At 38.4% G+C, this 14,056-nt stretch overlaps 1 protein-coding gene across 1 annotated transcript; it reads right to left on the bottom strand.

Annotated features, from left to right (window-relative positions):
- Nucleotides 1-9,181: 9,181 nt before the first annotated feature.
- Nucleotides 9,182-9,988, bottom strand: LOC131954842 (proenkephalin-A-B-like). The gene is made up of 3 exons (XM_059318655.1): nucleotides 9,962-9,988; nucleotides 9,697-9,845; nucleotides 9,182-9,584 (listed from the first exon to the last, which is right to left on the bottom strand). Exons 1-3 carry the CDS (start codon nucleotides 9,986-9,988, stop codon nucleotides 9,182-9,184), a joined length of 579 nt encoding a protein of 192 aa, XP_059174638.1.
- Nucleotides 9,989-14,056: the final 4,068 nt, after the last annotated feature.

Genomic DNA, 14,056 nt, shown 5'->3' with positions numbered 1-14,056 from the left:
GTGGCCATATGATGTAATGATTTCTTATAAAGACCCAGTATTTGCAGATCGCAAAAAAATGTCTCAAATTAGAGCTGCACTGACATTTTTTAGCTTTAACACTAATGAAGGCTGATGTAAAGCAGATGAGAGGGAATGCAGGCCTACACGTCGATGCCGTTTTTTCCCCTCGTTGCTTGTTTTATTCCGTTGTGATGGAGCGGTTTCTAATTTTTAATAAACTGGCAGAACTGATACGATAGCTAAAAAAATAATCTCCTTAAATCGTAATTTTTTTACTACATTAAAAAAAGAACAAAGGGGGATAACGTTTGCATCTTAGCATTAAATTTTCTACTGATCTCCTCTCAAAGATATTGTTAGATCGTTTTCAGCAGATAAGAAAGTTCTCTGACAATTTCCAAGTTTTTCGATCACCTTTGAAGGATGTATCTGACTTGGGATTCGTTTGTTCTAATACTTATTCCTGTAACCAAACCGATGTGTCAACAACCTGATTGTTAGAGGAAGAGTTTAGAGTTGTCACCCGTCGAACAAAAAACGGTTTTGTTACTATTTTTATCCCAGAATTTCAAGGAACCTTGAAACTTGAAATCTCTCACTCACTCGCTAAGACAAAAATATCTCATAATTTACGCTTCTATTTGTTAGAGTGCATCAAAATATTTTAACCTGATTTTTTGTTAGTCATCACATGAAGACATCCAGAATTACAATGTTGTTAATGAATTATTTTTTTTTGCTTTTGATTATTTAAAAAAAAAAGAATATTTTTTTACTTCTTTTAGCTTGTTTAGTTTTTATTAGTAATGCACAAAACCTATTTTTGGAATGCTAAAAGCTTAGTTTTTTTTTTGTTCTAATACTTAGTCTATACCCAAACGATGTTCATTTTTATTTTTTTTACAAATTACTAAAATTGTTTCTTAACGAAATAACACGCTTCGTGTTACACGTAAAGGACTATATTTTATGTGTGCTTCTACTATGACATAATTTATACAGGCAGTAACATGTTATTTAAAGTTGGACCAAGGCAGTAATATGTTATATAAAGTTGGACATTATATAAAGTAGGACTAGGGCAGTAGCATGTTTATAAAGTTGGACTAAGGCAGTTACATGTTATATAGTTAGACCAAGGCAGTAACGTGTTATTTAAAGTTGGACCAAGGCAGTAAGATGTTATATAAAGTTGGACATTATATAAAGTAGGACTAGGGCAGTAGCATGTTTATAAAGTTGGACTAAGGCAGTTACATGTTATATAGTTAGACCAAGGCAGTAGCATGTTTATAAAGTTGGACTAAGGCTGTTACATGTTATATAGTTAGACCAAGGCAGTAACGTTATATAAAGTTGGACTAAGGCTGTTACATGTTATATAGTTAGACCAAGGCAGTAACGTTCTATAAAGTTGGACTAAGGCAGTTACATGTTATATAGTTAGACCAAGGCAGTAACGTTCTATAAAGTTGGACTAAGGCAGTTACATGTTATATAGTTAGACCAAGGCAGTAACGTTATATAAAGTTGGACTAAGGCAGTTACATGTTATATAGTTAGACCAAGGCAGTAACGTTATATACAGTTGGACTCTGCCTCTACAACAAACAAACCTCCCGAAGGAGGAGACAGAGAAAGCCTACAAGTGTGAAGACGCCCAAGGTTTCCTAGTGTGCTGTTGTAGTTAAGCTCTTTACCCAGCGGCCGGCGTGACCCACAGAAGACGCACAAAAAGTCAGTCAACAGCTAGGGGCACCGAGTTTCAGGCAAGATTCGAAAGTACAACTTTGGACCAGACGGTAAGTAGTCCAATGAACACATGTCAGCTCGTCAGAACAAGGACCAAAAGTACTGTTGTTTTGTACAAGTCGCAAGGGGCTTCTTCAAAAGTGCTCGTATTGAGTCGGCGTGGTCAAGCTTTCTATCAAAAGTCAAAACGTGTTAATCCGATTTATTGGTCAGGTTTGTAAATTATTTTTAGGCTTTTGTGAGTGATGGGCGGTGTTTGGTGTTACAGAATGGTGAAGATTTTATTGTTATTATTTATTGTTGCAATTCGGAGATACATGTTCTATGTTCGTTGATACATACTGAAAGTTGCTTGATATATGTTGCTGGCTTGTTGATACATACTGAAAGTTGATTGATATATGTTACAGGCTCTTTAATAAATAATGAAAGCTGATTGATATATGTTACTGGCTTGTTGATACATCGCTTAGATACTTAGATCTCCTCATACATATTGGTGTGTGTGTGTGTGCGCGCGCATGCGTGTCTGTGTGTGCATGCGTGTGTATGTGTGTGTGTGTGTCCTCCTCGAGTGTCTGCTGAAAGTCTGTTTTCTGTATACCATATAAACGATTCTGTATAACTATAGTTATCCTTTTATAACAACTTTACTACATGAGGTGTTAATTGAATCTAGCAATTGTACACATCGTATGACGTGGCAATAGATGACACGATATGACATTAGAGTTGAAACCATATGGCGTTAGGTAGATGCCTCCACAAATCACTAAATGACCCCCACATATCACTAAATGACTACCCATAGCACTAAATGACCCCACATATCACTAAATGACTACCCATAGCACTAAATGACCCCACATATCACTAAAGGACTACCCATAGCACTAAACGACCTCACATAGCACTAAACGACCCCACATAGCACTAAATGACCCCACATAGCACTAAATGACCCCTTGATCCTGACAGACCCCACCAGCCCAGCTCCCCATTGAAGGGGTCACCAGTTTGTGAATTATGTAAATGATGTGAGTGCCTCCTATCGTAATTACATTATTCACGACCACTTTTATAAACTTTCGCCTTTTTTTAAAGGGAGAAAAAAAAATCAATGTTCGAGTTTTCTCCCTTTATTTTTCGTGTTGAATGGGGCCGCCCACCAGACGCTGAGGCCTGTCAAACCACGTGACAACTGGCCCACGGGCAGGGTAACATTAGGAGGTTCGCTTTCCGCTACTGCCAACATTTCTTTTTGATACCCTAAAAATGGCGAAACTCTGGGGATTACTCAACTTCCGGTAGACATCGTCTGCGCAACACGTACGACGCAATGCGGCAGTTATGCATATCTCATTCCCCTCAAGACATCTTTATCTTTAAGCTTAAAATGAGTTTATGAGAAGGTAAAGAAATATCCGTTCTGATTCGTACATTACCCTCATATTTAAAGTAAAATACACGGGGAAATGGAGATGAAATAATTAATCCTCCCGCCTCCCCCAACCCCCCCCCCCCTTCCAGAGTTTCTTTCAGGCATATCCCCCCCCCCCCCCTTCCCCCCGGAAGAAATAAATTATAATCTAAATAGTTAATATACAGACCTACCATAGCTAGTTTCCGACCCCTCTCCGGAAGTTTTAAGTGCGCCTCTCCCCCACCAGAAGTTTCAAAATGTCAGGAAAAAAACCCTCCAAGCCTTGCCCACCAGTAAGCCGACATTTTAATAGAACAATTTTTTTTTTTAAATTTATTAAATAAGACGTAAAAATCCCTTAATCAGATTTTGAAATATTACATAACCAGAGAAAGAAAAAAAATACGTTAGTCATTATTGATTAGATTTCATATAAAATAGTTGTAACGATTGTTACATTCCGTCTTGGAGGTTAGCAGAGAAATAGTTGAGAACCTCTAGGTTAGAGACTCTGTGAGTTGTGTTAAGCCCCATGTTGTGTTTTTTTCCCTTTAGGCCGAAACTGGGCATACAAGAAAATATTTCCAGGCAGTTTTCTTTTAGAGGTCTAGATGGGCAGAAGGGCGAAGTTTTTAGGAGTTGGTAAATATTAAAAGTAAGTAAATCTAGCATGAAAGTCAGTAGTTAGTGGTCGAAACAGCTGGATTTAGAATTATCATTTAAAAAATAGTCTTCAACAACTCGTGATCAGTGGCCCAATATAACCCACAGTTGAAATGGACTTTAACAAGTGTTGTTCAGAAGACATTCTCACATTTTTTTTCTTATTCGAATGGCGATTTCATTTATCAAAGACATTATTTTTGTCTAACCTCCACAATATTATTTTAGCATTTTTAGTTGACTAAATATAAAACAATTTACTGATATTTTGCTACGTTTCAGGTCCTACAAAAGTTAATATTCAGATCCCAATACATGATAAGAAATAAAATCAGGGGAAGTAATAAAACAGCTACGGAAAACAATTTACTTCCCCTTCATTACTTTCTTCACCGAGTTTTCATGGACGGATTCTCAAATTTTTCTGGCAAATTTCCCATCACCCATTGCGTTAGCAACAAACAATGGTGAAACTATGGATCTCTTTGATGACCCGTAAAAACCAATCTCCATTTATTTTCAAATTGTGTGAAAATGGCGCAATTTGTTGTGTTTGGTATGCATAAACGCTGACTTAAATTCCATAGAATTTTTTTTCACTTTAGTTAACTTTCAGTGGTCTTTCACCCTATGTTGAAGGAATGGTTAAATTCAAAACTTAAAGAACGAAAAATATTGTTGCCACCGGCGAGAAAAATATATTTGTCTCCCCTTAATTGAAAACCAAATGTGTTTTCAACGTGATTAACTTGGATGCATCAATGAGTGAAGTAGCTAAAAATAGCAACCAAAAAATGTAGGCCTCTCGTTTCGTTATTTTTTTCCCACGTTTTCTTTAACTTGCTTTCTCTGTTTGTCTTTCCAATCAAATCTTGCGATCGAAATTTCTTGCACTTCCCAGTTAGCTAGCGCGCTGAAATTTTCAGGGAAGCTTTCTTTTGGATGACCATTGAATATTCAATTGTTATTATTACTAAATTGATCAATGGAAACATTTTATTGAGCATTTTAGACCGCTATATAATCTATATATATAATTCTCCTCTGCTAGCCATTAGAAAAAAAACCAGCGACGCGTACCTCGCGCGCAGTGAAGCGAACGATCACATGTCGCCACAGGCTTAGGGGCAGAGAATTTAGCTTGAACCGAGTTTAAACTTACAGGAGGTAGGCCAGTTTGGGGGAGACGATATGGTCGAGTGGTTGGGCACACGATTGCTATCCCACTCGACACGGGTTCAAATCTAGTCAGTAACGTATTCACACAACGATTTTTTTTCGAGTTGTCTTTTTACGAGTTGTCTTTTTACGAGTTGTCTTTTTACGAGTTGTCTTCGTTTACCCAAAAAAAAGTGAAAAGATAAAATCGATAGCAAGATTTTAATGCAAACAAACAGACAAAGACTAAAAAGTAGAAAATAATAATCATTAAAAAAGTTTTAAAAAACCCACGTTTTCTGATTGAACTAAAAAGTAGAAAATAAATGCTATACATCACAATAATGCAAGCGATCACTCTACTATAAGCGATCAAAAACGTGGGGCGCCGTGATTTTCTTACAGTTTCTAATACTGTTGACTCTCTACAAGCTCCCTAATAAAAGTCAATAGTATTATCTAATCAATAGTAATATAACTTTTACTTCGGCGCCCCACGTTTTTGATCGCTTATAGTAGAGTGATCGCTTGCATTATTGTGATGTATAGCATTTATTTTCTACTTTTTAGTTCAATCAGAAAACGTGGGTTTTTTAAAACTTTTTTAATGATTATTATTAAAAGTTCAATTCGACTTAAAAATAAAGATATAAGTGTTGGGAAAATAGGGCGAGGAAAAATAATAATTCGTATTTAATTACAAAATTAACCTTTCGTTCAGGGTAATTATTTTTTCTTGTTGATTTGGTTTTGATGGAATTAATATGTGAGTGGGGTGTTGTAAGGTGGCTTCTGTGTGGGTATTTGTGAGGCTGACTGGGTTTTGTGTGTGTGGCTTGTGTGTGTGTGGCTTGTGTGTGGGCTTATGTGTGAGACGTTTTCTTTGTAGGGGTTTTGTAAGGTGGCTTCTGTGTGGATTTTTGTGAGGGTGACTGTGTTTTGTGTGTGTGGCTTGTGTGTGTGTGGCTTGTGTGTGGGCTTATGTGTGAGACGTTTTCTTTGTAGGGGTTTTGTAAGGTGGCTTCTGTGTGGATTTTTGTGAGGGTGACTGTGTTTTGTGTGTGTGGCTTGTGTGTGTGTGTGTGGTTTGTGTGTGGGCTCATGTGTGAGACGTTTCTTAGTGAGGGTTTTGTATACGCAGATTCTGCGTGGGTTTGTGTGTGAGTTTTTGTAAGTGTGATTTCATTGTGAGTTTTTCTGTGTGTGTGGATTGTGTGTGAGTTTTTGTGAGGGATACTCTGTATGGGTTTTGTGTCCTATATCACCCCCCCTTCACCTCTTTTTAGATCCGCCTCTGCTGGTTCACCAACCTGAGACACTAGATTTGTAAAGTTTTGATCCGCCGGATTTGTTGTGAGCGACCCTACTTGAGACCAACCAAATTGTCAGATAAAACCAGAGTTTCTTCCAGGCATCTCTTCGGGGCCGCGAATCGCCCCCCCCCCCCCCCACCCTCCGCAAAATGTCTACCGCCCCCCCTCTCCCTAACGAAATAGAATTGATATAGAAAATATATACGTTTACGCCCACTACCCGGAAGTTTTAGCCCCCCCCCCCCCCCGAAAAATCCAAGTGCCCCCCCCTCCCTGAGAAAAAAAGTCTGGAAGATAAAACCACTCTGAAATGTTAACTGTAACCAGACAACAACACACAGAACCACCTAACTGCCTCAAGGCTGCAATAAGCTACAAACATCTTCCAATGTTTGTAAACAAAGACAAAAGTTCAAAGGTAATGACACACACACCCATGAATTAAACATAGGTGAATATCACATCGACTCTTCAGCTTTTAAGTTCAAGGACATAAAAATATTATTACCTCCCCTTCGGAGTACTGTGATAAAGTAATCTGAGGAAGATTGGCCAAGATTCAGCATTGGAAGGATCTAAGGCAGTAATTAAAGATTTCAACTTTATTTTTTTTTCTTCAGAATCGAAGCACTAGCCTGCAGCCTTTTCTTCATCTTTTCATTGAGACATCGACCTCAAGATCGTTGACCTGTAACCCCCTCCCCCCTGTTTTTCTCGATTTCAAACGTGCTTGTTAGCAGGTCGTCGTTACCGTAATGGTCTGGGGAACCATCCCCCACCCCTCTCCCGTGACTGTTTGAATACAATACAAACACGCATAGCCGGAAGGAACGAACCGGTTAAGTCACGTGACAAGAGAAATCGTGACGTCGTGCCGGCCAAGCTCTTAAAGAGACAAGTTAGCCGCGCGGTGAAAAGTTGGATCCTAGGGTAATGTGTTCACAAATATTGTCAGAATGACAGTCACCATTAGTAAACTGTAGATAATAACATTATATATATACAGGGGCGTAGCGAGGGGGGGGGGGGCGGGGGGGTGCGGACCGCACCGGGTGACACCATTTAGGGGGGTGACACCAAGGCAAAAAATAGCAAAATATATAGAGAAAAACTCGAGGGGGGGGGGGTGCAAATCGAAAGTTTGAGGGGGGGGGTGCAAATCGAAAATTTGAAAGTTTGTCCCTGGGAAGGGTCTCTATGCCTCTGGGGGGGGGGGGAAGGGGTGACACCATTAAGTGCCGCACCGGGTGACACCCGACCTCGCTACGCCACTGTATATATATATATATATATATATATATATATATATATATATATATATATATATGTATATATATATATATATATATATATATATATATATATATATATGAGGTTGAGTTATTTTGTGTGGAGTTTTAGGATGTTTTAAATATATAAATATATAAATTAAAAAAAAAAAACTTCGCTGGTTGCTATCAAATCTCTCAGTACAGCGAGCAGACTCATAGAATCAGAACAGTAGAGAGCAATGCCATAATTCTAATACAACAATTTATGGTCCATTAACCAATATTCCCCAGAGTTATGTTTGCAACATATTCTATCCTAATTTATATTTAATTATGTAAGAGCTACCTTTATATTTGAGTATGAACACGGCCGCTTCCTGTTCACTACGGCAGAAAAAAATTTCACAAAAAAAACTTTTTTTTTAATAGAGATAATAATAATAAAGATTAAGGAAGAAAAAAATGTGAAGGGCCATTTGTTAAATTTTCTTTTCGCTTCCCGGAATGATTCAATAAATGTTTTCTTTTAACGTTAAATTGAAGAGCACAGACAAACATATTTTTTTTAAAGATGTTTGTAAACATTTTTCACCGCGGAATATTTTTTGCAACTCTAGTGAGAGGTATGGTGATGAAACGCGGAGTAATCTGAAATAAAATTGGTGGAATTACAAGGGAAGAGAGGGCGAGGAAGAAAGGCGTGTGCGTGGAGGGGAGTGGGTGGTGGAAGGTTGAAAGGAGAAATGAGAGAAACAGGAAGATGGGCAACCGAAAAAAAATATTTTTCAAACAATTTTAAACAGGCAACTAGCGACATGCAACGGATGAACATTTTCGCTTGATGTCGTCCATATATGATGTCAAGGTCACATGTTGTCATATACCCCCATCCCCACCCCTCCCTAAAAAAATACTTAAAGGTAATCATTACGTTACAGAAAGTTAATGAATCGCGTAGACTCCATCTAAGAAATTCACGACGTTTTTTTTGTTTTGCTATCTACATCTAGAGATTTATAAAAGGACATTTTTTTAACTGGTAGCATAAGAAGGTATACAGAGGTTACACACAAAGGTTACACACGGGGTAAGCTACATTACAAAAGTTGTAAACGATGTGTGGAAACTACGGTACGAACATGAAAACTGTTTTTAAGTAGACAGGTGAGACATGTAGTTGTAGTTTTACAGTAAACAATGATAAGAATGGACATGGGTACAATTTTTAGGATAGAAAAATAGATATCTAAATGAAAAAATTGGACATTGCACAATTTTTAGAATACAAAACTTGACATGTGAATGAAAAAATGGACATTGGCACACTTTTTATGATATAGAACTTGTCATGTTAATGAAAAGAATGGACATTGGGACTGTTTCTTCAGGAAAGAAAACTTGCCATACTGTTTGAATAAAAACTTGCCATACTGTTTGAATAAAAACTTGCCATACTGTTTGAATAAAAACTTGCCATACTGTTTATATAAAAACTTGCCATACAGTTTGTCTAGAAACTTGCCATACTGTTTGGATAAAAACTTGCCATACTGTTTGGATAAAAACTTGCCATACTGTTAGGATAAAAACTTGCCATACTATTTGGATAAAAACTTGCCATACTGTTTGGATAAAAACTTGCCATACTGTTTGGATAAAAACTTGCCATACTGTTTGGATAAAAACTTGCCATACTGTTTGGATAAAAACTTGCCATACTGTTTGTCTAGAAACTTGCCATACTGTTTGGATAAAAACTTGCCATACTGTTTGGATAAAAACTTGCCATACTGTTTGTCTAGAAACTTGCCATACTGTTTGGATAAAAACTTGCCATACTGTTTGGATAAAAACTTGCCATACTGTTTGTCTAGAAACTTGCCATACTGTTTGGATAAAAACTTGCCATACTGTTTGGATAAAAACTTGCCATACTGTTTGGATAAAAACTTGCCGTTTGGATAAAAACTTGCCATACTGTTTGGATAAAAACTTGCCATACTGTTTGGATAAAAAACTTGCCATACTGTTTGGATAAAAACTTGCCATACTGTTTGGATAAAAACTTGCCGTTTGGATAAAAACTTGCCATACTGTTTGGATAAAAACTTGCCATACTGTTTGGATAAAAAACTTGCCATACTGTTTGGATAAAAACTTGCCATACTGTTTGGCTAGAAACTTGCCATACTGTTTGGATAAAAACTTGCCATACTGTTTGGATAAAAACTTGCCATACTGTTTGGATAAAAACTTGCCATACTATTTGGATAAAAACTTGCCATACTGTTTGTCTAAAAACTTGCCATACTATTTGGATAGAAACTTGCCATACTGTTTGGATAAAAACTTGCCCTACTGTTTGGATAAAAACTTGCCATACTGTTTGGATAAAAACTTGCCATACTATTTGGATAAAAACTTGCCATACTGTTTGGATAAAAACTTGCCATACTGTTTGAATAAAAACTTGCCATACTGTTTGAATAAAAACTTGCCATACTGTTTGGATAAAAACTTGCCATACAGTTTGTCTAGAAACTTGCCATACTGTTTGGATAAAAACTTGCCATACTGTTTGGATAAAAACTTGCCATACAGTTTGTCTAGAAACTTGCCATACTGTTTGGATAAAAACTTGCCATACTGTTTGGATAAAAACTTGCCATACTTTCGGCCCCAGCTGAGCGAACCGCACGTGCCAGTGCCAACGTCTAGAACGAGGCTGGCGTTCTGGCAGTGTGTGAGATCTCGCGTCATGTCAGAGAAAGGGGGAGGCGGGGGGAGAGAGGGTTGGATCCAGATGAACAATTAAAGAAAAAATTAAACGCGAGGTTCGTGAGAGGGATTGACAAGGAAAACCCATTCATTCAGTGTGTGAAATCCTCGGGCGGGTGAATGCTGAGATAAGCTGTAGTTGATTTCAAACAGGGAAAAACAATAATAACAAAACTGAGTTGTCGCTCCTTTCTGGGATATGGAGCAGATAAAAAACTGCTCGATTTATGAAAGTTTTTTAAAATTGGAGAACAAGCATGGATACAAATAAATCTGTTTAGTTAGGTCCTTGAAATGTGCTGTGTTTATTTCTTTTTGAAATCAGTTTATAAAATAATTTTCGCTTCAATTTTGGGTGGAGGATAAAGTATTTGTTTGTATCATATTTAAGGAAGATAATTTGGTTTTATTGAAATTGATTTAAAAGTAACCTCCCCTGATTTGACATTTTTACCTGTTGGCGTAGTTCAGGTGAGTGAATTTTTTTGAAAACGCATCACATCAAACTATTTCTGTCATGTTTTCATAACTTCCATCTTTTAAAAACTCTAAGTAGCTGACAGCTTAAAATAAACGGAACAAATTTTCCCATTGCGGGGTCGCGTACAGAGTTTCTTCCAGGCATCTCTTCGGGGGGTCTTCGCCCCCCCGAAAAATTTTAACCCCCCCCCCCCCCCGAACGAAATGAAATTTATATAATTTATATAGAAAATATATACTTTTAACAGTGTCTGCCCCCCCCCCCCCCCCGAAGAAAGTTTATTGCCCCCCCCCCCAAAAAAAAATTTCAATTGCCCCCCCCCCCCCCGGAGAAAAAAGTCTGGAAGAAACACTGGTCGCGTATATAGTTTTTTTATCCTCACTGGTGGGGGGGGGGGTTGTGTTATTAATACCCCCCCCCCACGCCCCTACCCCGACCTCTAAAAAATATGTTGCCGCTTTTATGTGAAAACTCAATGTGAAAAACGTATTTAAAAAAAATAATTAAAATAAATGTTTTGAATACGAATGATTATTTTAAACCAATCATTGATAGCTAAATAAGTAACACGCGTCAACTATGCTGAGTTTGATAGCCCGTAGTATCCAGACACTCAAATCCAAAAGTTGGGCATGGGCCGTTCTGCATTACTTTCTTACGGAGAGTTGAATGGACGAAAAAAACACAAGGAGTTCACGCCTATATTTAAAAAAAAAATCTGTTACGGTTACTAGTAACTAAACCATTGTTACTACCCTACTGAACCACCCCTGCTACATTATTGAACCACAGGTGCTACACTACTGAACTACCCGTGCTACTAAACCACCCCTGCTAAACTACTTAACCACCTGTGCTATACTACAGAACCACCCATGCTACACTACTGAACCACCCATGCTACAATACTGAACCACCCGTGCTACTGAACCACCCATGCTACACTACCGAACCACCCCAACTACACTATTGAACCACCCCTACTACACCTCTGAACCACCCCTGCTACTGAATCAACACTGCTAGACTACTGAACCACCCGTGCTACTGAACCACCCATGATACACTACTGAACCACCGGTGATATACTACTGAACCACCCGTGCTACTGAACCACCAATGCTACAATACTGAACCACCCCTGCTAGACTACCGAACCACCCTTACTACACCACTGAACCATCCCTACTACATCACTGAACCATCCCTACTACATCACTGAACCATTCCTACTACACCACTGAACCATCCCTACTACACCACTGAACCATCCCTACTACATCACTGAACCACCCCTACTACATCACTGAACCACCCATACTACACTACTGAACCACCCCTACTACACCTCTGAACCACCCCTACTACACCACTGAACCACCCCTACTACATCACTGAACCACCCCTGCTACACAACTGAACCACCCCATCTACATCACTGAACCACCCCTGCTACACTACTGAACCACCCCTACTACACCACTGAACCACCCCTACTACACCACTGAACCACCCCTACTACAGTACTGAACCACCCCTACTACAGTACTGAACCACCCCTACTACACCACTGAACTACCCAAAAATATTTGTGAGGGAAATATTCGCCACAGAACTAATTCATTCTTGAATCTAAACAGTTTATTTTACGGTGCTAATTTGTTTGGCGCATCTCCTATTTATCATTTGAAAGATAACCCGTCACAGGTAGAGAGGCATGAAAATTAAATCACGATAACACATTCATATCTGTTTAGAAACAGAAAAACTAGTTAGATTTTAATATTTTGATTTACGGTATTTTTGTCAGGGTCATCTCTACACGCCCCCCCCCCCTCCCCTTCCCCTAAATCTATTACAACCCATTTCATATTTCAGTTAAAATTATTTTAGGTGACGGGATTCTATATAGGTTGTAAACAACGCACACACACACATGCATGCACACACACACACACAGGTAGATTACAAAACAGAGATTTTGCCGACCCTGGAACTTGCAGAGGCGTAGCTAGAGAAGGCGGGTGGGGCGTATAATTCAGGGCGCCGACCTTAAGGGAGCGCCAAACAAGGTAACAAAAAAAAAGAAATAAAAAGTTCACTATGAGTTGTATTTAACTGTTTTATACAATTGTATAACACCAATAAAAAGCATCCCCTCCCCGATCTTTCAAAAAAATGGAGGGGGGGGGGGCGCTTTTTTGTCAAATGTAATTGTAAGTAACTATAAATTGGCGGTGGCGTAAAATCGATAGTTCGCCCCGGGCGCCGGAATGGGTCGCTACGCCTCTACACAGATTACTCAAGTACAGAAAGGTTCGACAACTCCCAGCTTGTTTAAAGTTATACAGAAAGATAAGATATAGATCAACTGACATTTAACAAAACAAAGCTGGCATCATAAAGCTATAAAGATCTTGTTGAGTTCCAGTATCGTTCTTAATGAGATCTTTTATCATTTCCTTAAAACGTCACGTGCGGTGTGGTTTGATGATTAAGTCTCATTAGATTCGTTACGTCTGCTAAGGATGCTGTCGTCAGCCATTGACTTTTAAAAAAGTAATCGATACAGTGGGTTTATTGTGTGCGGTATCGTTCTAAATATTTAAAGTAATCGATTAGAAAGGTATCAGTGTGTGTGTTATCGTTCTAAATATTTAAAGCAATCGACTATGTCTGTATCATTGAGTGCATTATCGTACGTAATCGTACTCAATGTTTAAGTAACCGATTCCTTCTGTAATGACAGTCTCATCTTTATGTGTTGACACTTTGCTCTAAGTTCAAGGTTAATCCACTCTAATACTCTTAGCCCTTGTGTCAGATCATGATTAAATCTGTTAGTATACTGATGCGTAACTTACCGAAGGAAATGTACTCTAAGAGTTCGAAGCTTACGCCTACTGAAAAAAAAAATTCCGAGTCAAAATAAAAAAAATATTCTTATCTTTAAAGCTATCCAGTTTGTCCTCATATTGTTATTCACATTTCAAATCTTCAGACAGCGATGTGGCAGTAGCTTCTGTCACTTGCTAGTGATGTGTACATTATGTTACCTGCAGTGTAATGTCACCTGTCGTGTACCTTATGTCACCTGTCGTGTAATGTCACCTACCGTGTAATGTCACCTGTCGTGTACCTTATGTCACCTGTCGTGTACCTTATGTCACCTGCCGTGTACCTTATGTCACCTGTCGTGTACCTTATGTCACCT

This window comes from Physella acuta, unplaced genomic scaffold, assembly GCF_028476545.2.
Source record: "Physella acuta isolate Inbredline_101_S28 unplaced genomic scaffold, ASM2847654v3 ptg001034l, whole genome shotgun sequence".
Lineage (NCBI taxonomy): Eukaryota > Metazoa > Mollusca > Gastropoda > Physidae > Physella > Physella acuta.
Note: the sequence above shows the minus strand (reverse complement) of the source record. Positions and strands in the feature narration are given on the sequence as shown.

What these genes read in the sequence shown, in the direction of transcription:
- LOC131954842 (XM_059318655.1), bottom strand. Translation starts at nt 9,988, where the DNA reads ATGGCAAGTTTTTATCCAAACAGTATG. An exon ending in GTTTTTATCCAAACAGTATG is followed by an intron (nt 9,846 to 9,961) that starts GCAAGTTTTTAT and finishes TTATCCAAATAG; the next exon opens with TATGGCAAGTTTTTATCCAA. An exon ending in TTTTTTATCCAAACAGTATG is followed by an intron (nt 9,585 to 9,696) that starts GCAAGTTTTTAT and finishes TTATCCAAACAG; the next exon opens with TATGGCAAGTTTTTATCCAA.